The sequence below is a fragment of the Staurois parvus genome, unplaced genomic scaffold (assembly GCF_062004578.1).
Source record: "Staurois parvus isolate SC_StPar_1 unplaced genomic scaffold, SC_StPar_1.0 ptg000154l, whole genome shotgun sequence".
Lineage (NCBI taxonomy): Eukaryota > Metazoa > Chordata > Amphibia > Anura > Ranidae > Staurois > Staurois parvus.
The window spans coordinates 3,750,761-3,778,503 of record NW_028317950.1 but is presented as its reverse complement, the minus strand read 5'-3'; the positions used below and the strand labels follow the sequence as shown (position 1 = coordinate 3,778,503).

At 42.7% G+C, this 27,743-nt stretch overlaps 1 protein-coding gene across 5 annotated transcripts in view; it reads right to left on the bottom strand.

Annotated features, from left to right (window-relative positions):
- Positions 1-27,743, bottom strand: part of ATP2B3 (ATPase plasma membrane Ca2+ transporting 3) — a 380,238-nt gene that overhangs the window by 23,062 nt on the left and 329,433 nt on the right. For all 5 annotated transcript variants that reach the window (XM_089674938.1, XM_089674936.1, XM_089674937.1 and 2 more), the window contains 7 exons: positions 22,767-22,854; positions 17,183-17,289; positions 14,793-14,984; positions 10,061-10,274; positions 8,052-8,263; positions 7,272-7,379; positions 2,817-2,999 (listed from right to left, as the gene is read on the bottom strand). In XM_089674938.1, coding sequence (XP_089531064.1) covers positions 2,817-2,999; positions 7,272-7,379; positions 8,052-8,263; positions 10,061-10,274; positions 14,793-14,984; positions 17,183-17,289; positions 22,767-22,854 — 1,104 coding nt within the window. The remainder of the gene's footprint in view (positions 1-2,816; positions 3,000-7,271; positions 7,380-8,051; positions 8,264-10,060; positions 10,275-14,792; positions 14,985-17,182; positions 17,290-22,766; positions 22,855-27,743) is intronic.

Below are 27,743 nucleotides of genomic sequence, written 5' to 3'. Positions count from 1 at the left end.
ATAATTGCATTTCTATGTTCTGTGTACTGTGAGGGACCATATATAGTGAATGCAGGGTCCTGGGTTTAGTAACACTTTAATGCACACATACTGGAGACTGGTCAATGCGAGGTTAATGCATGCACATTGGAGACTGTTCACTAATGGGTAATGCACATATATAAGAGACTGGGCACCAAGAGTTTTTGCAAACATTGGATACAGATCACTGAGGGGTTATTGCACATACACTGGAGACTGGTCACTACCAAGTTAATGCACATACACTGGAAAGTGGTCACTGCTGGGCTAATGCACATATGCTAAAGACTGGGAACATACACAGGACAATGGTCATTAAGGGTTTAATGCACATACAATAGAGAATTTTTTCTGGAGGATTAATACACTTGCTATAGGGACTGATCACTAAAGTGTTAACACATGTTAGGGACTGGATACGGGTCATATCACTGGAGACTGGACATTGAAGAGTAAAGCACATATACTAGACACTGAGCACCAAGAGTTTTTGCACACATTGGAGACAGATCACTGAGGTGTTAATGCACCGACTATGGAGACTGGTTCACTGAGGTTAATGCACATAAGCTGGAGACAAGTCACGGAGGGGTTAATGCACACACACATATACTGGAGACTGGTCACTGATGGATTAATGCACATACACTGGAGACTAGTCACTGAGGGGGTTAATACTCAAACATTGGAGACTGGCTACTGATGGGGTCAAGACACATACACTGGAGACTAGTCACTGAGGGGGTGAGGGGGTTAATGCACATATACTGGAGACTGGAAGCTGAGGGGGTTAATGCACATACACTGGAGACTGGTCACTGAAGGGATTATGCACATATACTGGAGACTGGTCACTGAGGGGGTTAATACACAAACATTGGAGAATGGCCACTGATGGGGTCAAGACACATACACTGGAGACTAGTTACTGAGGGGGTTAATGCACATATACTGTAGATTGGTCACTGACAGGGTTATGCACATATACTGGAGACTGGTCACTGAAGAGGTTATGTACATATACTGGAGACTGGTCACTGAGAGGGTAATGCACATATACTGGAGACTAGTCACTGAAGGGGTTATGCACATATACTGGAGACTGCTCACTGACAGGGTTATGCACATATACTGGAGACTGGTCACTGAGGGGGTTATGCACATATACTGGAGACTGGTCACTGAGGAGGTTAATGTACATATACTGGAGACCGCTCACTGACAGGGTTATGCACATACACTGGAGACTGGTCACTGAGGGGGTTAATGTACATATACCAGAGACTGGTCACTGAGGGTGTTAATGCACATATACTGGAAACTGGTCACTGAGGGTGTTAATGCACATATACTGGAGACTGGTCACTAAGGGTTACATGCACATACCATGCAAAAATTTTCTAGTGAGGTCTGAGACCACCTCACTGCTGACATGGATACTGGAAAGTTCGATTGGAGCACTCGGGCCAGGATACAAGGGACAGACCTGTGTGCCGGCACCTCACTGCTAGAGCATGCTCTGAATTCAGTACTAGAGGTAGAATACTCCAGGCAAACCGAAATATACAATCTTCTAGTATTGATTTGGACAGGGTTTTTTTGTTTTTTTTTACTAAGCAGCTACCTAAAGCTAAATAATGCAGACTAATAGCAAAGTGTCGTAACCCACTGCAATTAATTCTAAAGGTTCCACTGTTGACCTGGATGCTGAATTTTGCTGCAAACAAAGTGAATGGACAGCAGAAATCCCATTGCTTTTCAGTAGGGATTGTTCCCACCAACGCACAGGAAAACAGTCTTGCATGCTGCAATTGGGTCTGTGGACCTGTAGTTCTACATTCAAATCCTAAAGGTGGTGGTTGTGCTTTTGGTAAACATCATGTAACAGAATGAGGACTGCTTATTCCTTATCCCTTTAGAGTATAGAGCGATCCCATCACCCTTTTATGAGCCACATCTCAGCAGGAGAAGACATCACGTGTTTCTGATAGCTGGCTGTACCAAGTGATTGAACTACACTACCCTATTCCTCCTTATTTAAGGAGAACAATTGTTCTAAAAACCCTTTCCAATAAGGAGTTAGAGACCCTGTCCTCCAAAAACATCCTAGCTAATGGCTCTGTGCATGCGTGCCAAATTCCCATTTATTCCAAGGGGAGAGCTGTACACTGCAGGACCACAGGAGGCCGCCATGATTAGGGCTCAGCCATAGAAATATATATGGCAATTGCGCACATGCCCACTAAGAGGTCCGGGTGTGGACGTTTTTGGAGGAAAGGCTGCGCATCGCTGAGTCAGCCCGACAAGCAGGCTAGACTCAAGGGGATGGGGGATTCCTTAAAAAGCACTGTTGTCCTTTAGAAGCTTCTTTATCTAAGCCTGTTCAACTTTGGTTGCCAACAAAATTATCAGGTGTTGTCTCCGATAAACCATTTTTAACATTCCCACTTGATAAAAAGATAACGTCATTATCCACCTTAACCTAGTTTAACCAGTCTGCAATAAACCCCTACATATGAATAACATATTTAACCCATGATAGATTCCCTTTAAACAATACAGAAGGGAAGAGGAGATGGTTTCTCTGTTATCTAATCAAGCGTCTTGCCGCATTTGTTGGCCAACCTGGATAGAAGAGAAAAGTTATCAAAACAAAACATTTGGATTATTAACGCATGGGTTTATAGCTCAATCGTTCTGAACAGACTATGACAGAGGCATGCAGCACAGATCCCCTGAGATCTTCATCCACAATCAGTCATTAGCAATCACCAACAAATGTTTGAAAGCCATACCTGTGTCTGAATACGGTTCAGCCCACGGAACCATAGGATCTGACCCCTGCGGAGCTCTCTCTCTGCATGATCAATTTCTTCTTCATCTTCAGCCATCTCTTCATCTGTTATTTCATCTTTGCCTGGCCCGTGACCTGCTTCCTTCAAACACTTCAGCTGGCTGGTGGGGATGGTGGAAATGAGCTAGATAGGAAAAAGATTGTCAGGTATAGATGCCGAGGGCATCCTTGGGAATTTCTATAATGGAGCCATTAAACTGGTTCAAAGGGTTGCCAGTGCACTCTATGTGTGAGGTAAATGCCCTGGTTCTCACAAAAAAAAATCCAACAAATCCAAAACAGGTATAGAGGTACTCATGAGTCTAGCAGCAGAGATAATTCAAAGCAACAGCATTTTATTGTCAAGGTTTCAATGGAGCTCAGTCCACTTTCTCAAGTCTTAAGAAAGTTGCACTGAGCTCCATCAAAACTTTGTCCATCTTTCTTAAGTCTTGAGTTCCATCAAAACTTTGGCAATAAACCACTGATGCTTTGATTTATCTCTGCTGCAAGACTTGTGAGTGCCTCTGTATCTGTTTTGAACACTGGAACCACTGATAGAATTAGTAAAATGGAATAAGTCAACTTTTGTTGGTTGCTCTGAACATTTCTCCTCTCCAAAGCCAAGAACCAAGTGTATGTAAATCCAAATCTTTTGTTTTTTTAATTTAGATTTTGGAAGTGTAAAACCCCAGTCAGATTTTCATTGCTGACTCACTGCTCTGTTTATTGGTCCTGGTTGACCATTGTTTTCAAGATTGAATGTGGTGAGAAATCCACAACTTTAGAGTTGTCAAAGGATCAGGAGGTGAGGGGAAATCTTCCAATAGTTCCAACATGTTCTGGAGACAACTGTCTAAAATGCCCTAGTACTCACCCACAAAAAAATCCATACACACTCAAAATAGGTATAAGGGGACTCATGAGACTTGCAACAAAGATAATTCAAAGCAAAAGCATTTTATTGCCAATGCTTTGATCGTGCTTAGTCCATCTTTCTCTGGTCTTGAGAAAGATGCACTGAGCTCCATCGAAACTTTGACAATAAAACACTGTTGCTTTGCATTATTTCTGCTGCAAGACCCGTGAGTGCCTCTATACCTGTTTTGAACATTGGGATCATTGATAGAATTGGTAAAAAGCCCACTCTTGTTGGTTGCTCTGAACATTTCTCCCCTTCAAAGCCAAGAACCAAGTGTATGTAAATCCCCAACTTTTTAAAAAAATTTAGAGTATGGAAGTGTAAAACCCCAGCCAGGTATTCATTGCTGTCCCTCTTGGAAGATTTACCCTCTCTATTGGTCCTGGTGACCATTGTTTTTAAGATTTAAAGTGGTGAGAAATCCACAATTTTAGAGTTGTCACGGTAACAACAGGTAATGGGAAATCTACCAATGGTTCCAACACATTTTGGAGACAATTGTCTAAAAGGGGATTTTCGCTTGCTTTGAAGAGATCTTCTCTTTCTTCCTGTTGTATCTATGCAACAGAACCTAGAGGCAACAAAAAAACTGACAGGGGGTCTTAACTATCCCCTGCCCTATCAACAAGAAAAATGGCTATATGTAAACTTGAGAGCTGCATTCACAACTGAGCGTTTTGTACTTCGAAGCTCGAAGAAACTCAACAAGCACAATCCCATTCATTTCAATGACCACTGTTCATATCTGACCATGAACAGGGGCTATTGAAATGCATGGGATTATGCTTGGTGAGCATCTTCGAGCTACAAAATGCTCAGGTGTGAATGCAGTCTAAGGGATAATAAAGTTATTCTGATAAGGAAAAAATATACGAAGAGAACTGCTGTGCTATTTAGGGCCAGGCCTTCCAGGAAGACCAGATCTTTAAAGGGTTCATTATGTGTATTCATAAGTAGATCCATGATTCCATCCTTGATGTCCAGGAACAAATTTCATCAGCAGTAAAGGCAGAGAAACATAGTATTTTGGCACATCTATTTAAATATTGGTTTTCCAATGACTGCCATTACATAAGATTTCTGTGGTATTTGGGGTCCCAAGGAAATCTAAACATACAGGCGAACTGTGTTATAAGATTTCCATTTAATGGAAGTTAGCCTATTACTATATACTATATATTAATGTGTGCTAGAATTGTTGGTGTAACAAGTCTCTATCCCTGTTTTGTAGGACTAAGGGCTCGTTCACACTTGGCTGTTTTGCCAACACTTGCCAAACGCCCCTATAGCGTTTGGCAAGCGTTGGTCTGGCGTTTGCGGAGCGTTTTTTAACGCTCGGCAAACGCTCCGCAAACGCCGCATGCGCGGTTTAGCGGCGGTTGCTAGGCGTTTGCCGAGCGTTAATAACACCCCACAAACGCCTATAATGCAGTTTGAGTGGTGTTACCGCTCCGCAAACGCCCTGCAACCGCGTCGCAACCGCACCGCAAACGCCGGCCGGTGCGGAGCGGCACCATAGACGAGAATAGGAGGCTTCAACGCCTCCTGACTCGTCCAGAGGCGTCCGTTTTGCCGCGACGCAAACGCTCCCGTTAGAACAGCACCATGTGCTGTAATGTGCAGAATAGGCAGAGGCGTTTGGGAAGCGGTAAAAACGCTTCTCAAAAGCCTCTCTGCCGCCTGCACACAAGGCTAGTGTGAACGTAGCCTTAGACTTTTACTCATCAAAATGTGGCATGCTAAAGAGTTCTTATGGCATGCTAAAATAACATCCAATAATACTGGCAAAGAGGACACTTTATCATTATTAGCATGTTTAAAGTGGGCCTGAATTAAAAAAAAAAATGAAGATCTGCTTTTTTATAGTGAACATCTAGAAATGTTAATTGTGCCTAAGCAGATCATGGAAAAAATCTATCTTTTGCTTTGAAATTCTCATGAAAAATAGCAGTGCACTTCCTATGGCTGAGCCTCATAGCTGTATATCTGTGTTGTGAGCTCATTTAAGGCACAGGTGCCTCTGACTTTTAGGCTCCTTTCACAGGAAGGTTCCAATCAGGTCCACCTGTCAGTTTTTCAAGCAGACCTGATAGGATCCTCCATTCACCCCTATGAACCGGCATATATAAACAGGCTTGTGTCACTTTACTCCCACCTACCTGCAATCTGACCCACAACTAAAAAGGAATTGGATCTGCCTCTTTTATCTAGGTGGATCATAGTGGAGAGGACACAGACTGAACCAACTGTGCTCTATGGGTGGCTGGGTATAAATGGACAACACCTGTCTGTTTACACCCTGCTCCCCATAGAGCAGAGCTGGCTCAGTCTGTGTTCGCTCTGCATAAACTGGTGGACACTGACCTGTCATCCCCCTGCTCTGCTCTGATCAGCAGTGGGTCAATGGACAGATCCCCTGCTGATCTAAACAGAGCCTGCCCCATGTTAAAGGGGCCTAAGTCACAGATTAAGGCTAAAATTTGGTGATGTCACTGTTGTTGCTCTTTGTTCTCCTTGCTGAAGAGGAAGCTGCTCACTGTTTTCCTTGCTGGAGAAAAGACTGTTGCTGAGGAATGTGCAGTGCAAGGATCTCCCTGCTCCTGCTTCATTCATTCTGTAAATCTGTATCTGCTGAATCTTTCATGCCCTTTTTTAAATATTCCCTCAGTCATCAGTTACCATCCATTGAGGGAGCATTTCTCACATTTGAAAGGAAAGCTTTGCTCCTTGACCAAGATATCTGCCTCTACACAGAGACAGTGCAAAAAAGGCAGGGTAAAGCTAGGAGAGCTACACAAAATATATGAATTGATTCTTCCATCCATCTAAATAGTGATAGATGAAGTAATCTCCACTACTGGCTATTGCATTCAGTGGCCATCATTACTCTTGGGTGCTGAATACCCAATCCAATCAGATGCAGGCACTATTTGGCCAACAATTTTCCACCTTTTCCAATAGTTGATTGAAATATTGCTTTTTTTTTTAGCCAGGTGGTGCTGACAGGACCACCTACAACTCAATTTCCAGCTGACTGAGTTGGAATTGGATGAAATTAGAGAGGTGTATGGCAGGCTTATTCCAGTAATAGAGAAAAGATTAACTGTAGTAAAGGAAGTCTTGAAATACCCTTGTGGTCTCAGGAAACCCTCACTGAAAATGACTATCTGCAACTCATAATACATTCTTGTGAGTTCAGGGGAAGAATGCTCCTTACATTTGTTCTCATTGGTAGGAATTATCCCCTTACAGATAGCTGAAAAAGGTCAATGATGTCAGTGGGAACTTATATGAGAGGCAGCAATTGCTCATTGTTCAAAACCCTCCAGCAAGCTCTGGAGGAACCCTGGTTGAGAAACCCTGCTCTAAACTTTTTAAGGTGCCTTAAATGCTGTTAAAACTTGATGTACATCACTGGTAACTATTCAGCTGATTGGTTTTGCTACTAAGAAACAAAATCCATATTAGGTGGATAATCATACAGCAATATTTCACCTGTCCCCAAACAAGCTCCCCCACTCCCACAAACAGACACCACAGCCATTGTTGTGTGTTTAAAGGAGAACAGCTGAAGGGCTTCCCTCCGAACTGGACAATCAAAATCTGAAACGAGAATAACAAAATGTATAAAAAAATACTTAAAATGTAATCCATAGAAATAAATAATAAACCATTTAGTTAAAACAGAGATGGTGTGTGTTTGCACAGTACTTGTATATTGCAGGTTATAACACAATCACTTTAACCTCTTGCTGCCCATGTAACACATGTGCAGTGGCAAATGGGACGGGAATTAACTGACACAGACTGCATATATGTATCCATGGGCAGCAGAGTTTTCTTTTCTGGAAGCTCTGCTAATGATCGGTTGTTGGCAGGACCAGCTCCTGCGACCACTGTGACATCCAATCACGGTGGTCACATGATCGGCTGGTCCTTTAACTCCCACACATATTCATCCGTGGTCAGCAGAGTTTTCTGCACTGGGAGTTCTGCTTATGATTTGGAGCTCCGCTTATGATCGGGAGCTGGAAGGACCGGCTTCTGATCATGTGACCACTGTGACGGACAATTATAGCAGTCACATGATCAGCCAGTCCTTTCTTCTAAACACAGGGGTTTTGTTTTCTCTGGGCCCATGCACACAGTTCCATAAAGACCAGTAAAATTGCTCCTTGAAATTTCAATTCATTTTAGAGGAAGTTACATGAGCACTGGATTTCTGATGACTAGTGAACAGTGTGGTAAAATGAAATTAATACAGGAGGTTCTTACCTGGACTCCAAAAGTGCCCAGCACTATGCTACAGAAAATTGGGTTTGAAAAAATACCATCGAATACATTCCTCTCTCCATGGATTTTGCGTGCATTGATTTCGTTAAACAACTGCATCATGACAAAGGTGTTAAAAATGATGGTGTAATGTTCAGAAGGAGGGGAGTGTAGCGGGGCATTTCTGCCACTGTCAATGTCAAAGAAGATTTCACCTAGAAGACAAATATGAACAAAAGCAATCTTACAGCCTCATTCCTTGAAATACATCAAAAAGAAAAGTAGCAAAAACACAATAAAAATCCCAAGGTTTCATCTCTTTGCAATCATTTCTCGGGGTGGGAGGTGTGGTCTCAGTCTTTGAGAGATTTTCCAAAAAATGTCCTAGTCTGTGTGTTACTTGAAGGTTTGTCTTTAAATTTCTGGATAGAGTAGGGAAGGAAATTAACCCCTATGTTTTCCAAGTAGATTAACCTCCTCTATCTGTCTTGGTGACTATGGAGACAGAAAGTAACTTCAGCTTGTAAGCATGTACAGTCTACAGTCTCCACTGCAGGTGCCACTCGCCCGTAGCAGCAATCCAACTGGAGGAGAAAGTCAGGAGAAACTGGGTTTCTCTATGACTTCCTTGGTCCCTGGAGCAGTGATCCAGTTGGATGTGCTGGAGCCAGGCAACCCTGGTGGTCATCTTGAGTAATGTAAAGTCTTTTTAGGTCTCTGCCTCTGGGTTTTGGTGCACATTTTGAGAGTGGCTAGTGTAGGGGCAGGATACCCATCTGTTAGGTACAGCACTAGCGGTAGAGAGAGGTTCCGGAAGTGTAGGGAAAGAGTAGGGTCTACATCTGCATTGTCAGGAAGCTCCCCTTTGGATTGGACTGGCCAGGCCACACTGCTGTCCTTGACAGATGCTGTTGCCAGCTCAGGTCTACACTCTGCTGACTCTACTTTTAAGTGACCCTTTTAGATGAGCCTTCCCTTCTCTGTCTTGTACTGTTTTGCAAGTTCTGCAATACATTGTTTTTGGCAATCCGGGACTGTGTGCTTTCTGCTAGCACACCACACTGCACCTACCCAACAAGATGGCTCGTGGGGATGTTGGAAAAGAGTTAGATAGGAGAAATATTGTTAGGCACAGATGCCAAGGGCAATCCTGGTACAAAAGAATTGGTAAGAAGGATAAAGTCAACACTTACTGGAACATTCAGTTACACCTAGGGCTCCAAAACCCTTTTCCTTATTTTTTTTTTTAATTCCTGGATAGAGTAGGGAAACAACTGAACCCCAGTGACTCCTTTGAGTAGATTAACCCTCCATATCTCTCCGTGTGACTACTGAGACAACAAGTAACTTCATCTTTCTGGTGGAGATGGTAGCAACCAGTTCAATAGGAGAAAGATTGTCAGGTACAAATGCCAAGGGCAACCCCAGTATTCTCAACATTGGAACCTTTGGAAGAATTACTAAGAAGGTTAAGTCAACGCTTACTGGTACATTCATTTACACCTAGTTCTCCTAAATCATTTTCCTTCAATAATAGCCCAAACTGTTTTTTAATTCCTGCATAGAGTAGGGAAGGAATTGAACCCCTGTCACCCGTGGGTACATTAACCCTCTATATCTGTCCTGGTGAGCACTGAGACAAGAAGTAACTTAAGCTGCCTAGTGGGGATGGAAACAACTAGTTAGATAGGAGAAAGATTGCCAGTTACAGATGCCAAGGGTAACCCCAGTATTCTCAACATTGGAACCATTGAAAGAAATGGTAAAAAGGATAAAGTCAGCTCCTACTGGGACATTTAATTACACTGGGGTACCTAGTGCTCCAAAATCCTTCACAAAGCAGAAGCAATGAAAAAACTTTCAGAGGTTTTGATCTTTCCCTACTCCAAAAAACATTTTGGCTCGAGTACCACTTTGATTTAACCTTTCTATTTATAGAAGGGTTAAATAAAATAGGGCCAATGGTGGAGTGGCATCACTTGACCACCTGAACCATCTTTTCTGACACTTACCAACAAACAACAATGTGAAGATAATGACGAGTTGGTAGACTGCATGACCAAGTATATTTTTCATCATGGTGCGAGATATAAGGGGTTTGTTTCTTCCATAGGGTTTGCGTAGAAGCAGTGATTCTGTAGGGGGTTCCGTTGCTAACGCCAGGGATGCAAAGGTGTCCATAATTAGATTTACCCAAAGCATCTGCACTGCTTTTAGTGGTGAGTCCTATGTATTAAGCAAATTGAAGAGTTAAAAAATATATATATTTTTATTTGCAGCAATGTTTTTGAAGTCTGGTAAATGGATTTTTGCCTCAACTCCCAAGTCATTTGATCACTTTACCAGTTTAACAGCTTCCTGAAGGCAAACTCTAAATTAACATTCCCCTGAATGATGCTTGTGCCGAAGGGTCATTATCCTACGTTCTCCTTTTTTGACAACTAGCAGCCGACGCCATGATGTGCTGCTAGCTAACAGATTCAGCTGTCCCTGGCAGCTGAAAACCCCACTAACATTCAGGAACCGATCATGGTGGCTCCCAATTATGTTATTACGTATTGAGGAAACTTGAGTCCCAAGAAAAAAGAGGGCCGCTTCATCAGGACAAATGCATGAAATACTGACTAAAAAATAGCAGATAAGGATAACAGTCAAGACAGATTCATGAATGATTTCTGAAATGTGAATTTGACTCAATCAGTTCAATTTGCTTTTGTCAAATAAGCCAGTGGAAATCCAATCCAGTCCAATCAGACACAGGCACTGTCTGCAGGAGGCAGCTGTCAGAATACAATAGCCAGCACTGCACCTCCATCCATACTGCTTAGTGTCTATGGGGTAATCAAACGATTTCCCTCATTCATCTCATGGGGCTGAACAAGAGAAACCTTACCATGTATAGCCAGCCAGCGCATGTCCACTTTCAAAGTGAATTTTCACTTCTCTTGGTGAATGAGGTAAAACAAAATAAAAATTTATTTTTCAAAAAACACCCAATCATGTGCAAGGAAAATTGAAAGACAGGATTTTGTTGGATGACTGAAATCAGTACAACTTCACCTTATTCACTAAGATAAGTAAAAATTCCCTGCACGAAGAGAAAAATCACTTAGCTTATTGAAATTGGTGAATTTGTCCCGATTTCAATCATCCAATCATGTGCAAGCAAAAATCCTGTTTTTTTTTTTTTGGGTAGGCTTTGCAAAGTGAATGTTCATTCTGTTTTGCTTAATTCACCTAGTTAAGTAAAAATTCACTTTGAAAATGAATCTGGTTTACTAAATCAACCCCACATCTTCAGAAACCTTCAGGAGAATCTTATTGTTTCCCTTTGATGGAACATAGAAAATAGATATGTATGTCAATCCAATATGTTCAGAACTGTGATTGTAAAAGAAAGGTAAAAAAGTCAATGTGCAAGGGTCTGGAAGCCCTTGTGTATATGAGTTGTGACAATTTAATTCCTGGAATGGACTGTAAAAAAAGTTTGCTTACCTATACACAAGCGGCTGTTGTCACCTTCAAAGTAGTCCCCATGTCAAGACTGAGTCAACTAGCCTGTGACCCAGGCAATTTATTAGAACATGTCAAAACATGCTCCATTGCGAATGGCTGTGTGACTCGCCAGCATAGGTCTACACCACTCGCATTCCAGGAATAAAATTGTCACACCTCATAGTCAGCTGTAACCTACTGTTTATGAACTGCAGGACATTTTAACAGTTTAAAAAGCAGCCCAACAGAACAAGATGATGAAGGTTGAACACAGTTGGGCTGTTTTCAAAAGAGTTGAAAATCTTTACTTAAATTTTTGCATCAGTTATTTGGAAAGTATGAAGGACTCTAGTGAATAAACTAAAGCTGATTTTCTGAAAACCCTGAGAATCATAATTTAAAAAATTGAGTGAATATTCACCTAATTTATCCAATCATGCAAAAAAACATCTGCTTACAAAGTAAGCTGTGCAAAGTAAACAGGAATTTGCTTTTCAAATGATCGGATAACTGAAGTGAATATTCACACAATTTTGTGGATTGGTTCCCAAATAGAGTCCCTCAAACCTTACAGATAACTGTAAAAAAAGTGAATGGTGAGCATGCAGGGCTAGTCTCCAACGTGGTCACATTTATGTCTAGCCCCGTCTAAAACTAATATCTAACTTTTTGGAAATAATTAGTGAGATGATTCAGTTAGTGAGCTCTATAAATTTCTCTGACACAACAATGGTGAAATACACTCCCCCCCAATCCCATGTAGTTTGTGTCTTCAATTCTTCCTATAGGGCCTAAGAAAGGTGTCATTCTTACGGCTGGATTCCCTGATAATTAATGTAGCCACCATTGTCAAATATTCCCTGAAGGAGATAATGAAATTTGGTTTTGCAATGGCTGCAGAAGCTGAGGACTTCTGGTGAGTCTTGTCCACTGCTAGAGTCCGTGAGAGACACAATGGACTGGATTTACTAAATCATACAGGTTCACTTTACATAGAATGTTGCACTTTGCAAGAGTATTTTCCCCAAAGTTTGGTGAAAGTGGTGAAATTTCACTTTGCAAAGAATACCCAATAATGTGCATGGAAAATAAAAAGAACAGCATTTTTGACTTGCACATGGTTGGATGATAGAAGGCAGCAGAGCTTCCTATCATTCGTTCTTGGGTAAATTCCCTGACAAAGTGATCAGCCTGTTTGCCTTTAATAAACCAACCCCAATATATCTATAGACGTTTGTGGACATCTGACTTTCATACCTGCACTAAATTGTCAATGATATGTGCACCCCCTACCAAATGATTGAGCTCAGGTCTTTTTCAGTGAAGCATTCTGTTAATACTACAGCATGCAAAGACATTGTAGACAAGTGTGCTCTTCCAACCTTGTGGTAACAGTTTGAGGAGTCCCTTTTCTGTTCCAGCAACAAGACCAGGTCCATAAAGACGTGACTTGACCAGTTTGGTGTGGAGGAACTCAAGTGGCCTGCACAGAGCCCAGAACTCAACCCTACTGAACCTTTTTGGGATGAAATGGATTTTTGATGGCGAACCATGTCTTCTCATCCAACATCAGTGTCTGAGCTGGGCACAAATTCCAACAGACAATTGTGCACTTTCAGCTTGTGTGCTAACAGCTTGGTGAAGACCTTTTTCTATTCTGTCATGACTTTGTCCCAAGTAAAAAAACAGCTTCATAAAGACATTGTTTGATGGGTCTGGTGTGGAGGAGTTCAAGTGGCCTGACCAGAGCCCTGACCTCAACCCTACTGAACACCTTTGGAAAAAATACAGAGAGCCAGGTCTTCTCATCTGACATCTTTATCTGACCTCATGAAAGATCTCTTGGTTCAATGAGACTAAATTCCTACAAACATCAGAGTATCAGAGACAGAACCTTCTGGCTCTTATTTATCTGTGTCATCAGATGGTTTCAACAGCATGAAGAAAACTTTAAAATCAGCACTAGAAGCCCCTTCACAGTCAACAATGATAGGGTGCTTACTACACAGTTGCTTTTTGTGCTGATCCAATTCATTTTAAAGGTTTTTAATTTTTTACAAGCTGTGATGAGGAAGAGGTTGGAGGAGTAGTGTTGTGGGAGGTTCTCTATCTGGAGGTTCTGGGAGTTGGGTAGCCCTAACCCACTACTGAACGTGGCCGAGTTCCCTGTAGATTCACAGTACTAATGCACCAATCATCCCTAACATTATGACCACCTACCAAAACTTAATATTGAGTAGGTCCCCATTTTGCTGCCAAAACAGTGCTGACCTATTGAGGCTTTGACTTCACAAGACCTTTGAAGGTACTCTGTGGTATCTGGCATCAAGCCATCATTAACAGATTCTTTAGGTTTTGTACATTGTGAGGTGGGGCCTACATGGATTGGACTTCCCATTGTGCAACCTGGTGCCATCTCTTCCTCAGGTAAGCGATGCACACACCCCGCAATCCACATGATGTAAAAGAAATGTGATTCAATAAATCAGGCCAAGTTTTTCCATTTCTCCGTGCTCCAGTTCTGATGCTCATGTACCTGGTGTAGGCTTTTGGCTGTGGACACGGATGAGCATGGACACCCTGACCAGTCTGCAGCTATGCAACAAACTGCAATGCACTGTGTTTTCTGACACCTTTCTATCAGAATCAGCATTCACTGTTTCAGCAGTCTGAGCTACAGGAGCTCTTATATTGGATCAGACTACACAGGCCAGCCTTCCCTCCCCATGTGCATCAATGAACCTTGATTGCCCATGACCCTGTCACCGATTCTCCAGTTTTCCTTCCTTTGACCACTTTTGGTAGGTCCTGACCACTGCAGACTGGGAACATCACGCAAGAGCTGCAATTTCAGGTGTCACCCTCTTTCAGGTGTCATTGTAACAAGATAATCAATGTTACTTTACCTATCATTGGTCACACTGTTAAAGCTGATTGGTGTATATCACCATGCAGAGTCCATATCATCATTCTCAAAGCCCTGATGAGGGGAAAGTAGTATGGCCCCCAAAAAGGGTTGGATTATTAAACTCAAACATTGCATTCACATCCCAAGGCTTCTGTGAAAGTTCCTCAGTATATGGATGCAGCCCACATATGACTTTGTTGCCCTATTGGGTCACCATTTGTACAGTTGTGATAAAATCAATTTCAAACACGCAAGCTCTATTTCCTCAAGGCTCCAGTGCTATCAATTCACCACTTCATGTGATTAATGGGTGGCTGTCACATGATGATGGACATACTGACCTGAGTGATGCAGGCCCCAGTAAATGCCACAATCACAGCTACCACATTGACGGTCAGTTGAAACTGAAGAAATTTTGAAATGCTGTCATATACGTTGCGGCCCCACATAACAGCTTTGACAATGCTGGAGAAATTGTCATCTGTTAGGATGATATCTGAGGCTTCCTTGGCGACATCTGTGCCTGCCAATCCCTAAAAGTCCGAAGAAAAAAAAAAACAAAACTAAATAATTACTTTGCAGATATTGAATTTATATAATTTTATACTAATTTAAAGTTCAACTATAACATGTCTCCAAACTTTCTAAACAAACAGCCAGGTTACTGACCTTCAGACATTAGGGGGGCTGGACTATAGCTATCGGGAGTACAAAATGTCCCAGCAGTGGGAGTAAACAATTCCCCATCATCGGTATCATTGGGAGGAATTGTTCCCCATCATTGGTGTCATTTGGCCCATTGTTGGTGTCATTGGGAGGAACTGTGTCCTATCATTGATGTCATTGGTAGGAATTGTGCACCATCAATAGTGTCATGGGGAATAATTTTGCATCATCATTGGTGTCATTGGGAGGTAGTGCCATTCATTGGTGTCAGTGAATAAAATAGTGCCTCAAGAGCCAGATAAAAGCAAAGAAAGGGACGTATTTTGGAGACCACTGATCTAGCCCTTTCCTCTCCAGTGTTACTGTCCTGGCCCACCCCTTTCATTCATTGGATTTCAGTTCTTTCAACCATGGAGGCTCAGCATTGTATGCACACTGGCTGCCAGGGGAGCAGGAGAAGAGGTAGAGTCAAGCAAGAGCAATAACTCTTGCAGTGCTTTGGGAGCCTATCTAAAAGGGTAACATAATATTTTCCCCAGATTTCCTCTCTCAGGAGCAGCTCCAAAACTCTGGCTGACCCCCTCCCGTTGGCTAGTGAGGATGGCCATCACATTGGCTAGCCTGTATATATTAAATTAAACCTGTATTCAGATAATATATAGGATTTAAATGCTGAACTTTCCTTTGAAAATGGTAGTTGCCCTGGCTACAATGCAAAGCCAAAGGCCTCAGTGCTATCCAAGTCATTGCCCTGGGAAAGGTCAATGTTCTGAAAGGTAAGTTCTGAATTTCCTCTTAGTTCAAAAGCTGCATGCTTATTCCAGGCCAGTGACTCAGAAAGTAGTGGTTTAGTGTTAAGGTGATAAGGTGAAGCAGTGGTTAAGTTCTAGGGTGATAAGGGGAAAGAGTGGCTAAGTGCTACGGTGACCAGGGGAAGGAGTGGTGAAGTATCACCCTAGCACTTAACCATCTTCATCTCTAGCCTGGCTAGGACCTCAATGAACATATGCAGATTTTTAGTTGGGCTACCTGGAAGGGCAACAGCTGGGAACTTCTCCTGAATAAGAACAGGGCAGTTCCAGGCTTCAGCCTATTTGTACTCACTCCCATTCACCATCTGGGCACCTTCCCCCAGGGATTGGCTGAGACAACATACAGTATATATTCAGCAGTTGATTTGTTTCATTCAGCCCACTACATTCTAGAATCCTCCAGAAGGCAGGGGGAACAATCAAAACTGCAGCCAGTGAAACCCTGAACAACCCAAAGCAATCACAAGCTGCTCAACAGGAAAGCCACAAGAACTAAATTTACCTAACCTAACTAGCAGCCTGTCTAGGAAGGTGTTACACTTGCTTAAAGCGGAACTAAAGTCTCTCAATCAACATTAGCTATGTTTATTCCTTATGCTGCTCGCATTGGTAAAGAGATAGGAAGGTATAATCTATTTGCTTGTGTTACTTTTTTTTTTTACATTTGTTCAGTTGCTTCCTGATTTCTGGCCTAGGTCAAAATGCTGTCATACATCCCAGGAGTCTTCATGGGCATTTTTTTTCTGTTTCATGTGGAGGAGGGGCTTTCTCAGCTAAGCACACCCTCCTGCTTGCATGCCTGAACTAAGGACAGATGGATTCCAGGAAGTAAATGCTGCATGAATCATCTGCCCCTAATCAAGATGGTTGCAACTAAAATTAGGGGTGTTTATCAAAGTGATTTCTCAACAAAATAAAATATGGAGACATGAATAGGTCAGGGAGGTTGCTTTGAAAATTAAAAATGAATTAAACAGTTTTCAGTTTGTGGTTTTAAGATACAGTTTAGTTCCACTTAGCACTGATAACCTCAGTTTATAAATTCCATTATTATTCATTTTTGGCTGTGGAGATGCTTTCCTGGGGTTATATGTTTTGGGTGCCCTGTGTTCCTTCCCGTCACTCTACTAGACATGTCAAATGACAGGGATGGAAAGTTGTTGTCACAATATGATTTCACCGATGATAATGTAATTTCCTTCAGTCTTTTTATACATGCAAATCATCCAGGAGGGAGCCGCAAATTGAATTACCATTGCAAATCCAACATCTGCTTTTTTGAGTGCTGGGCCATCGTTGGTGCCATCTCCTGTCACTGCCACTACTTGACGTTGTTCACCGATTGTGCTGTCAATGATCCCTGGAAATAAAGAAAGGGTTAGGGCAGCCATTGCACATAATGATGCTCTGGTTTATCGTATTAAAGGGAAGCTTTCAGAACATTTGTTATCTGATATAGATGAAGCTTCCATCCTGTGCTGGATGACTCTGCTGCCTGATTTTTCGCTTTGCCCCAGATATAGCATGCTTCCCGTAGTCAAGCAATAGCATCCACCACTACTGGATGAGTGCCAAATCCACCATATAGCCCCTATTCCAGTAGGTACCCTTTCCCTTTCAGTGCTGTTTTTCATGTTTAAAAAAGCATTTTAGGCCTGGAGATGATTAAACCCCTCCCCCCCCAAGAAAAACCCATGATATATTTTCTGTAAGCAGACACCCCGAGGTATAACATGGTGGTAGATCCATTTTTTATGTCACAGTGGTTTATCAAATGCTAATTTTTGGTAAGAAATATGCTAAAGTTTATTTTAGGGAACAAAAAAGCAATATATTACCCACATTTTCCAGAAAATATACAATATGAGATTGTGCTGAGTAATTGGATACCTAACATGTCAAGTTTTAATATTGCACGAGACCAGGGGTGGACTGACCATTCGAGCACTCGGGCACTGCCCGAGGGCCTGGGGTCAGAAGGGGGTCCCAGGAGATGCCCCTGGTACCTTTCATTGGCTTTTTCATAGGCTTTTTTGGGTGTGGGTGAGGACACAGGGGCCCCATGATCCCCTGTTGCCCGATCATGGGGCCCCATGAGTTGTCAGTCCGCCCCTGCATGAGACTGTTGAGTGGTGACAAACTTTGTTGCCCTAAATTTTCCATAAACTGAAAAAAGAAGCACACAGGGGAATGCAAACACCCAGTGCAGGGGTGGGCAACCTGCGGCTCTCCAGCTGCTGTGGAACTACATTTCCCATGAGGCATTGCAAAGACTGGAAGTTACAAGCATGACACTACAGGTCCCATGAGACATTGCAAAACTCAGAGGAATGGGACACGTCCCCGAAAGTGTCAGCAGGCTGACTTCAAAACCAGTTGGGAACTTTGCTACTACGCTGGGTCATCTCAGTGGCTTTACAAGCTTTTATGCTTTCATGTTTGTGAGTATGTTATCGCTTTTTTACACCTTTAACCACTTCCTGACCGCCCAATAGCAGAAGTACTGCTACAGGGCATCAGGACTGCGCATAATCACACACACATATATATATATGTGTGTGTGTGATTTTACGTGCCTATCCATGCCGCCATTGGCGGCTTCAGCTGTCGAACACCGGGTCCCGGCCGGAGATTGCCCGCCGGTGCTCGGCGATTGCCGAGGAATAGTGACAAAGGAGAGCTCTGTATGTAAACAATGCAGAACTCTCCCATCAGCACCAGCACGCTGCTTTGTATTGCTCTGCATAGCAGAGCAATACAAAGCAGCATTCTTACACAGTAAAGCACACACAGACAACATAGTAAAACAGCACAGAGTTAACCCTTTGATCGTCCCAGATGTTAACCCTTTCCTGCGCAGTGTCAGTACAGTGTCAGTGCTTTTTATTAGCACTGATCACTGTATTAGTGTCAGTGGGGATGTCAGTGACACCAAGTCAGTTCCCTTTCAGTGTTAGAATGACCGCCGCAATCAGGGGTGGACTGACAACTCATGGGGCCCACGGGCAATAGGGGATCATGGGGCCCCTGTGTCCTTGCCCAAACTCAAAAAAGCCTGTGAAAAAGGTACCAGAGGCATCTCATGGGGCCCCCTACTGACCTCGGGCAGTGCCCGAGTTTCCAAATGGTCAATCTGCCCCTGGCCGCAGCCCCACTATAAGTTGCTGATCGCCGCCATTACTAGTATAAAAAATAAAAATAAAATCCATAATATATACTGCCATTTTTAGACGCAATAACTGTCACATAAACCGAATAATTTACATGTATTAGGATTTTTTTTTAGCAAAGACATCGCAGAATACATTTTGGCCTAAATTTATGACGAAAATTTGATTTTTTTAATTTTTTTTACTGGACATGTTTTCTAGAAAAAAGTTAAAAATCTAGTTTTTTTCTTTTTCAAAATTGTCAGTCTTTTTTGTTTATAGCCAGGGGCGGACTGACAACTCATGGGGGCCCCGGGCAATAGGGGATCATGGGGCCCCTGTGTCCTTGCCCAAACTCAAAAAAGCCTATGAAAAAGGTACCAGGGGCATCATGGGGCCCCCTACTGACCCCGGGCCCTCGGGCAGTGCCCAAGTTTCTAAATGGTCAGTCCGCCCCTGTTTATAGCACAAAAAATAAAAAACGCACAGACGATTAAATACCACCGAAAGAAAGCTCAATTTGGGGGAAAAAAGGACATAAATTTCATTTTGGGTGCAGCATTGCATGACTGCAAATGGCCCTCGGATAATGCGCTAGGTGTTTGCACCCCCCCCGTGTGCTTCTTTTTCTGTTTTGTGGTTTGATCTCCCAATGGGAGGAGGGCTGCACCACCAAAACCTTGTTCCAAGGCTAGGTGCACTTCTGACTCCCCTACCCATAACTAGTTCCCTACAGGGCCAATTCTGACATTTCTCTCCTACATGTAAAAAAATCAGTATTTTCTTGCTAGAAAATTACTTGGAACCCCAAAACAAGTAAATACAAAAACAAATCAGTGATGACAGCTGCCATATTAATATCCTGAATTATTCCCTTTAACAAGTGTCAGGACGAAGCAGCGAGTGACTCCTAGAATCTAATCGGAAGTCAATTTTGATTAGTCTGACCAGAGCTAGAAAACGCCAGCCTTTAAAGCGCTATTTAACCCAAAAGCAAACATTTATTATATTGCAGTTTACCAATTTTCAGATGTGACGCCTGCCCTAGTTTTCTTTTTTAGGCTTTCTTTCCTTTATTTTCGTCTGGTGATCTGGCCAGCAAGTCTGTTGTTTTGCAAAGGAAAAAAAAGTTCTGCAGATGTAGCAGTTAGAGGTAAGAGACACACCATTTACCACTGACAGGGGTATTTACAATGGTCAGCTTTTATTTACTCATGTAAAACCTTCATCCCAAACAGGATAACATTGTTTAGTGTAGCTTCTTAAAAAGTATTAGCTGGAGTTCAGCTTCAGTTTGTTAGTGTATCTAAATCTGCTAGAACATCTAACACTCCCCTCCCCGTAGACTGACAATGCTGCTTTCCAAAAGTCCTTCATCCAGATTGGGGGCGCTCTAATACAGGAGGTGTGTTACTGGCCAGACCACCAGGTGAAAACAGAGGGGACAAAAAGTTTAAAAAAAGAAAACGAATGCAGCCACCACATCTAATGATTGGTAAGCTCTAATATATAACATTTTTGGTTTGGGGTTTCATACCACTGTAAAGTTGAAGCTTAAAACACACAGTGCACAGAAGAAATACTAATATGTAAGCTATTTTACCTGCCAAAGGCTTTGTATCTCTGTCCATCCAGTCCTGAAATGTATACAGCTCTGCCATATCACTCAGACCTGTCTGGCAGAGCGGGAGACCTGAATCTTCTCTGCTGAAGCTGTGTAACACTTTTAGGTCTCCTCATCACCCTCTGACTGGACAGTGACAGAGAAGCAGCAGACTGATGAGCTCATTTCTGTCACTTTGTTCTCCTCTTCTATCAGCATGCTTCTTGCACTGCAGCCCAAATGAGTGGCTGCTTGTGCTGCTTTTCCCCTCTTAGCCTGAGCTCTGCTGTACCCAGGGACTTCAATATGCTGATATCCAGTAAAATTCTGGTAATATTTACCTGGAGGGCGGCTTTAAAGCAAACCTGTGGCATGCTCTTATTGCATAATGCAGGGGGTCTCCAAACTATGGCCCTCCAGGTGTTGAGGAACTACAAGTCCCATGAGGCCTTTCAAGACTCTGACAGCCACAGGCAAGACACCCAAAGACAGAGGCATGATGGGACTTGTAGTACTTCAACAGCTTGAGGGCCAAAGCTTGGACACCTCTGGCATAATGGAAGAGCTGTGCCAGGGGCGGACTGACCATTTGGAAACTCGGGCACTGCCCGAAGGCCCAGGGTCAGTAGGGGGCCCCATGAGATGCCCCTGATACCTTTTTCATAGGCTTTTTTGAGTTTGAGGCAAGGACACAGGGGCCCCATGAGTTGTCAGTCCGCCCCTGAGCTGTGCTGGGTCTCTCACAGTATATGTATGAGCATCATGTATCAACGAAAATCCCACTCCCCCCAGAAAAAAAATTTTTTTGAGCACTAACCTTCACACTTACCCCCTAAGCATAAATTCCCCTTGAAAGCCAAAATTCTCCCCAAACAAAATTCCCCACCTTCCAGGACAAATCCCCTCTCCCAGCTCAAATGCTTTCCATCCCCAAATCCCCCAACACAAACCTCCCCCCCAAATCTCTTTCCTATTACAAATCCACCATCCAAGTCCCCCTCCCACCCAAGTCGCCACTGTGCCTAGGGCAGCTGCCCCTCCTGCCCACCCCTTGTCCATCCCAGCCCTGATGCTACTTAAAGCGCAGTACCTGCTCCAGTACCTCCACCTCCTTGTAAGGGAATGTGTGTGTATACAGTACATCTGCAAGTCCAGGTAAAGGGTAGTAAAGCAGAACTCCAGGAATTATCTTTATTGCCAACTTACATGCCACACGGTCCAACTTGGCACAATATAATTATCCATATCAGGTACCTGGTCAGTGCTACATACAGTGGTATTCATGATCTTTCAGTTTCCATTTGCATGCTGACCACAGGGGGGGCACTTACTGTGCCACCACCACTATTCACAGTCTAACTTGTATTATTTTTTTCAATGAATGCAAGGTGTTCTGTGATTGGATGAGAGTAGATATTGATGTCATCCACCCCTCCTCTCCACCCTGTCAAATCACAAAACACCTTGAAGAGTCTTTTCATGTCCAGGGTGAATAGGTTTGTCTCTGCCCCCTGCCTGTAGTTTTTTGTAGTGGGTGGGGACATATGGCCTTATGCTCTCTGCACAGTCTGATGATGTCACTGCTACTTTACAAGGAAATATCTGGAATTGCAAAGGTATACACCAAGTGGATTTATTCTGTTTGTGTCTACTGAGGAATATAGTGAAGCAAAAGTATTTGCGCCTGGGATTCAGCTTGAACTGTTTTTTTTTTAGAAGTTTCTGCAGTACCTTATCATGGTCAATAGATGTCACTGTTCCCCAACATTTACACAAGAAACAGCCCAGCTTCAAAAGTGGGACTGATATAAGTGGGACCAGGGGCGGACTGACCATTTGGAAACTCAGGCAATGCTTGAGGGCCCGGGGTCAGTAGGGGGCCCCATGAGATGCCCCTGGTACCTTTTTCATAGGCTTTTTTGAGTTTGGGCAAGGACACGGGCACCATGATCCCCTATTGCCCGGGGGCCCCATGAGTTGTCAGTCTGCCCCTGAGTGGGACTGATATTTCTTTTTATCCTTTTGCTCAATGACACTGCACAGTTTGATGTACATTGGCCGCATATAATGGACATCTATTGTTACCTTTTACAAGCGTGTGTTTATCAGTTGGCGAAGACCGGGCAAGGACACGCAACTTCGGCCAGATTTTATCCAGACGTTCTTGTTCTATCTAAGAAAAGCAAACCACATGTTACAACAAATCACTGATTCTAGAAAAGGAAATAGCTGAACTTTGATCTGTAAACAGTGTGACGCTAAATCCAAACTGGCATAATAAAGAACAAATTAAATGAAAAATTGTTAGCAACAGCCTATGCACATATGGCCTCATAAATGGCGGGCATATAAAATAAAAATGTGTGTGTATATATATATATATATATATATATATATATAAATATACAGTCAGGTCCATAAATATTGGGACATCGACACAATTCTATCATTTTTGGCTCTATACACCACCACAATGCATTTGAAATGAAACGAACAAGATGTGCTTTAACTGCAGACAGTCAACTTTAATTTGAGGGTATTTACATCCAAATCAGGTGAACGGTGTAGGAATGACAACAGTTGGCATATGTGCCTCCCACTTGTTAAGGGACCAAACGTAATGGGACAGAATAATAATCATAAATCAAAATTTCACTTTTTAATACTTGGTTGCAAATCCTTTGCAGTCAATTACAGCCTGAAGTCTGGAACGCATAGACATCACCAGACGCTGGGTTTCATCCCTGGTGATGCTCTGCCAGGCCTCTACTGCAACTGTCTTCAGTTCCTGCTTGTTCTTGGGGCATTTTCCCTTCAGTTTTGTCTTCAGCAAGTGAAATGCATGCTCAGTCGGATTCAGGTCAAGTGATTGACTTGGCCATTGCAGAACATTCCACTTCTTTCCCTTAAAAAACTCTTTGGTTGCTTTTGCAGTATGCTTTGGGTCATTGTCCATCTGCACTGTGAAGCGGCGTCCGATGAGTTCTGAAGCATTTGGCTGAATATGAGCAGATAATATTGCCCGAAACACTTCAGAATTCATCCTGCTGCTTTTGTCAGCAGTCACATCATCAATAAATACAAGAGAACCAGTTCCATTGGCAGCCATACATGCCCACGCCATGACACTACCACCACCATGCTTCACTGATGAGGTGGTATGCTTAGGATCATGAGCAGTTCCTTTCCTTCTCCATACTCTTCTCTTCCCATCACTCTGGTACAAGTTGATCTTGGTCTCATCTGTCCATAGGATGTTGTTCCAGAACTGTGAAGGCTTTTTTAGATGTCGTTTGGCAAACTCTAATCTGGCCTTCCTGCTTTTGAGGCTCACCAATGGTTTACATCTTGTGGTGAACCCTCTGTATTCACTCTGGTGAAGTCTTCTCTTGATTGTTGACTTTGACACACATACACCTACCTCCTGGAGAGTGTTCTTGATCTGGCCAACTGTTGTGAAGGGTGTTTTCTTCACCAGGGAAAGAATTCTTCGGTCATCCACCACAGTTGTTTTCCATGGTCTTCCGGGTCTTTTGATGTTGCTGAGCTCACCGGTGCGTTCCTTCTTTTTAAGAATGTTCCAAACAGTTGTTTTGGCCACGCCTAATGTTTTTGCTATCTCTCCGATGGGTTTGTTTTGTTTTTTCAGCCTAATGATGGCTTGCTTCACTGATAGTGAAAGCTCTTTGGATCTCATCTTGAGAGTTGACAGCAACAGATTCCAAATGCAAATAGCACACTTGAAATGAACCCTGGACCTTTTATCTGCTCATTGTAATTGGGATAATGAGGGAATAACACACACCTGGCCATGAAACAGCTGAGAAGCCAATTGTCCCATTACTTTTGCTCCCTTAACAAGTTTGAGGCACATATGCAAACTGTTGTAATTCCTACACCGTTCACCTGATTTGGATGTAAATACCCTCAAATTAAAGCTGACAGTCTGCAGTTAAAGCACATCTTGTTCGTTTCATTTCAAATGCATTGTGGTGGTGTATAGAGCCAAAAATGATAGAACTGTGTCCATGTCCCAATATTTATGGACCTGACTGTATATATATATATATATATATATATATTATAATCTAATTTAGAATAATTTATTATAATTTATAATAATGTATCATACAATATATATTTATACAGGATGTGTATATATATATATATATATATATATATAAATAAAACTGTATATATATATTTTTATAATGTATTATAATTTAGAATAACAGTGTATAATAAATATAACGTAATATTATATTAATGCTTACAGTAATATATATATATATATATATATATATATATATATACAATGGGGAAAATAATTATATGATCCCTTGCGGATTTTGTACGTTAGCCCACTTACAAATAAATGAAGGTTCTAACATTTTTACCATAGGTCTATTTTAAATGATAGAGACAGAATATCAACCAAAAATCCAGAACAACACATGACACAAATGTTATAAATTGAGTTGCAGTTCAGTGAGTAAAATAAGTGTTTGATCCCCTACCAACCAACAATAATTCTGGCTCCCACAGACTGGCTATGTGCTTATGTGGTACACAGATTAGTCCTGTCAATTTAGGAAGGTGCTCCTAAGGACAACAATTATGTGTACACAGAATCTCTTGCTTCCATTCAATCTTCACCACCATGGGCAAATGACCAAAGAGCTGTCAAACGGCATCAGGGACAAGACTGTAGACCTGCACAAGGTTGGAATGGGCTACAAGACCTTCAGCAAGAAGCTTGGTGAGAAGGAGACAACTATTAGAGCGATTATTCGCAAATGGAAGAAATACAAAATAACCATCAACGTCCCTCGGTCTGGAGCTCCATGCAAGATTTCACCTCATGGGGTAAGGTTGATCATGAAAAAAGTGAGGGATCAGCACACGGGATGAGCTTGTGAATGATCTCAAGGCAGTTAGGACCACAGTCACCAAACAATCCATTGGTAACATAATACGCCGCCATGGATTGAAATCCTGCAGCGCCTACAAGGTCCCCCTCCTCAAGAAGGCACATGTACAGGCCTGTCTGAAGTTTGCCAATGAACATCTAAATGATTCAGAGAAGGTTGGGAGAAAGTGCTGTGGTCAGATGAGAATGAAATTGAGCTCTTTGGTATTAACTTGACTTGCCATCAGGGGCGGACTGACAACTCATGGGGCCCCCGGGCAATAGAGGATCATGGGGCCCCTGTGTCCTTGCTCAAACTCAAAAAAGCCTATGAAAAAGGTACCAGGGGCATCTCATGGGGCCCCCTACTGACCCCGGGGCCCTCGGGCAGTGCCCGAGTTTCCAAATGGTCAGTCCGCCCCTGCTTGCCATGTTTGAAGGAAGAATAAATGACTATGACCCTAAGAACACCATCCCTACAGTCAAACACTGAGGAGGAAACATTATGCTTTGGGGCTGTTTCTCTGCTAAAGGTACAGGCTGACTTTGCCACATTGAGGGGCTAATGGATGGGGCCATGTATTGTAAAATCTTGAATGAGAACCTTCTTCCCTCAGCCAGAACACTGAAGATGGGTTGTGGATGGGTCCTCCAGCATGACAATGACCCAAAACATACCGCCAAGGCAACAAAGGAGTGTCTCAAGAAGAAGCACATTAAGGTTATGGAGTGGCCTAGCCAGTCTCCAGACCTTAATCCTATAGAAAATTTATGGAGGGAGCTGAAACTTCGAGTTGCCAAGCGGCAGCCAAGAAATCTTAAGGATTTAGAGAAGATCTGTAAAGAAGAGTGGACCAAAATCCCTCCTGAGATGTGTGCAAACCTGGTAACCAACTACAAGTAATGTCTTACCTCTGTGCTTGTCAACAAGGGTTTCTCCACCAAGTACTAAATCATGTTCTGCTTGGGGATCAAATACTTTTTTTACTCACTGAACTGCAACTCAATTTATAACATTTGTATTGTTTTTTGTTCTGGATTATTGGTTGATATTCTGTCTCTATTATTTAAAATAAACCTATAGTAAAAAGTATAGCCCCTTAATACTTACAAAATATGTAGGGGATCACATAATTATTTTCCCCACTGTATGTATATATATATATATATATATATATATGTTTCATCTCTTTAACAGTGCAAGTATGGCAAAATTGTTGTTGATCCTGTTCGAAATCCAGTGAGCTCCTATTTAGGTATTTACTTGTGCATTCCCTACATTAAAATCAGCATTGTCAGCCTTGTCCAGTTTCTTCTGCTGGTGTCAGGAATGGACTCGCCAATAGTGGTGGGACTCACCTGCCTTGTGGGTTGCAGTACCAGGACTGGCCAGCGGGTGCTCTCAGCAACCAGAGGCTCACTCCTGCAGTCAGCCAAAACACCTGAGGCTGATTGCAGAAGGTGCATATAAGGAATGACCAGGCCTGTGATCTGGGCCTTGGTGTATGTTTCCCAAGAGCCCCTGTACCTGCATCCTGTCTGCTTCCTGTCTGATCCTGCTTGATCCCTGACTCTGATTGAACTCCGCCTGTCCTGACCTCTGCTATTCCTGACCACTCTCCAGTCTTCTCCTTTGTACCTTGTCTGCCTGATTGTTCCTGACCCGGCCCATCTGACTACGCTCTGCCTGCTCCTTTGTATCTTGCCTGCTCCTTTGCTACCGACCCGGCCTGCCCGACTACGCTTAGTATTGTTCTTTTGTTATCTGTTGGGGGTTTTGGTTTGGTTTGTTTGCACTGTGTTTATGTTTAGTTTTGCACTGCGTTTATGTATTGTTAAGTCTTAAATAAATTATTTTGTTTATACTATATCTGAAGCCTGCGTTTCCCTGTGTCAGTCCACACACCTCTGGTCATACCCGGAGCCCTGACAGCTGGTCTACAGAACACCTCCCCCATATTACGCAGTTGGGGAGGTATTCAGTAATCCAGCAGGACAACACTTAAGCAGGCCTAGTAACACTACTTGGGACTTCTCTGTAGCAGAGGTAGTTTTATAGGCTAACTTGTCCCCTGTTAAGTAAGATCTATAGCTTTTGAATCAGCAAACCTCATGCTCTGCTGATTGGAGACCGTTTGGCTCTGAGTCAGCAT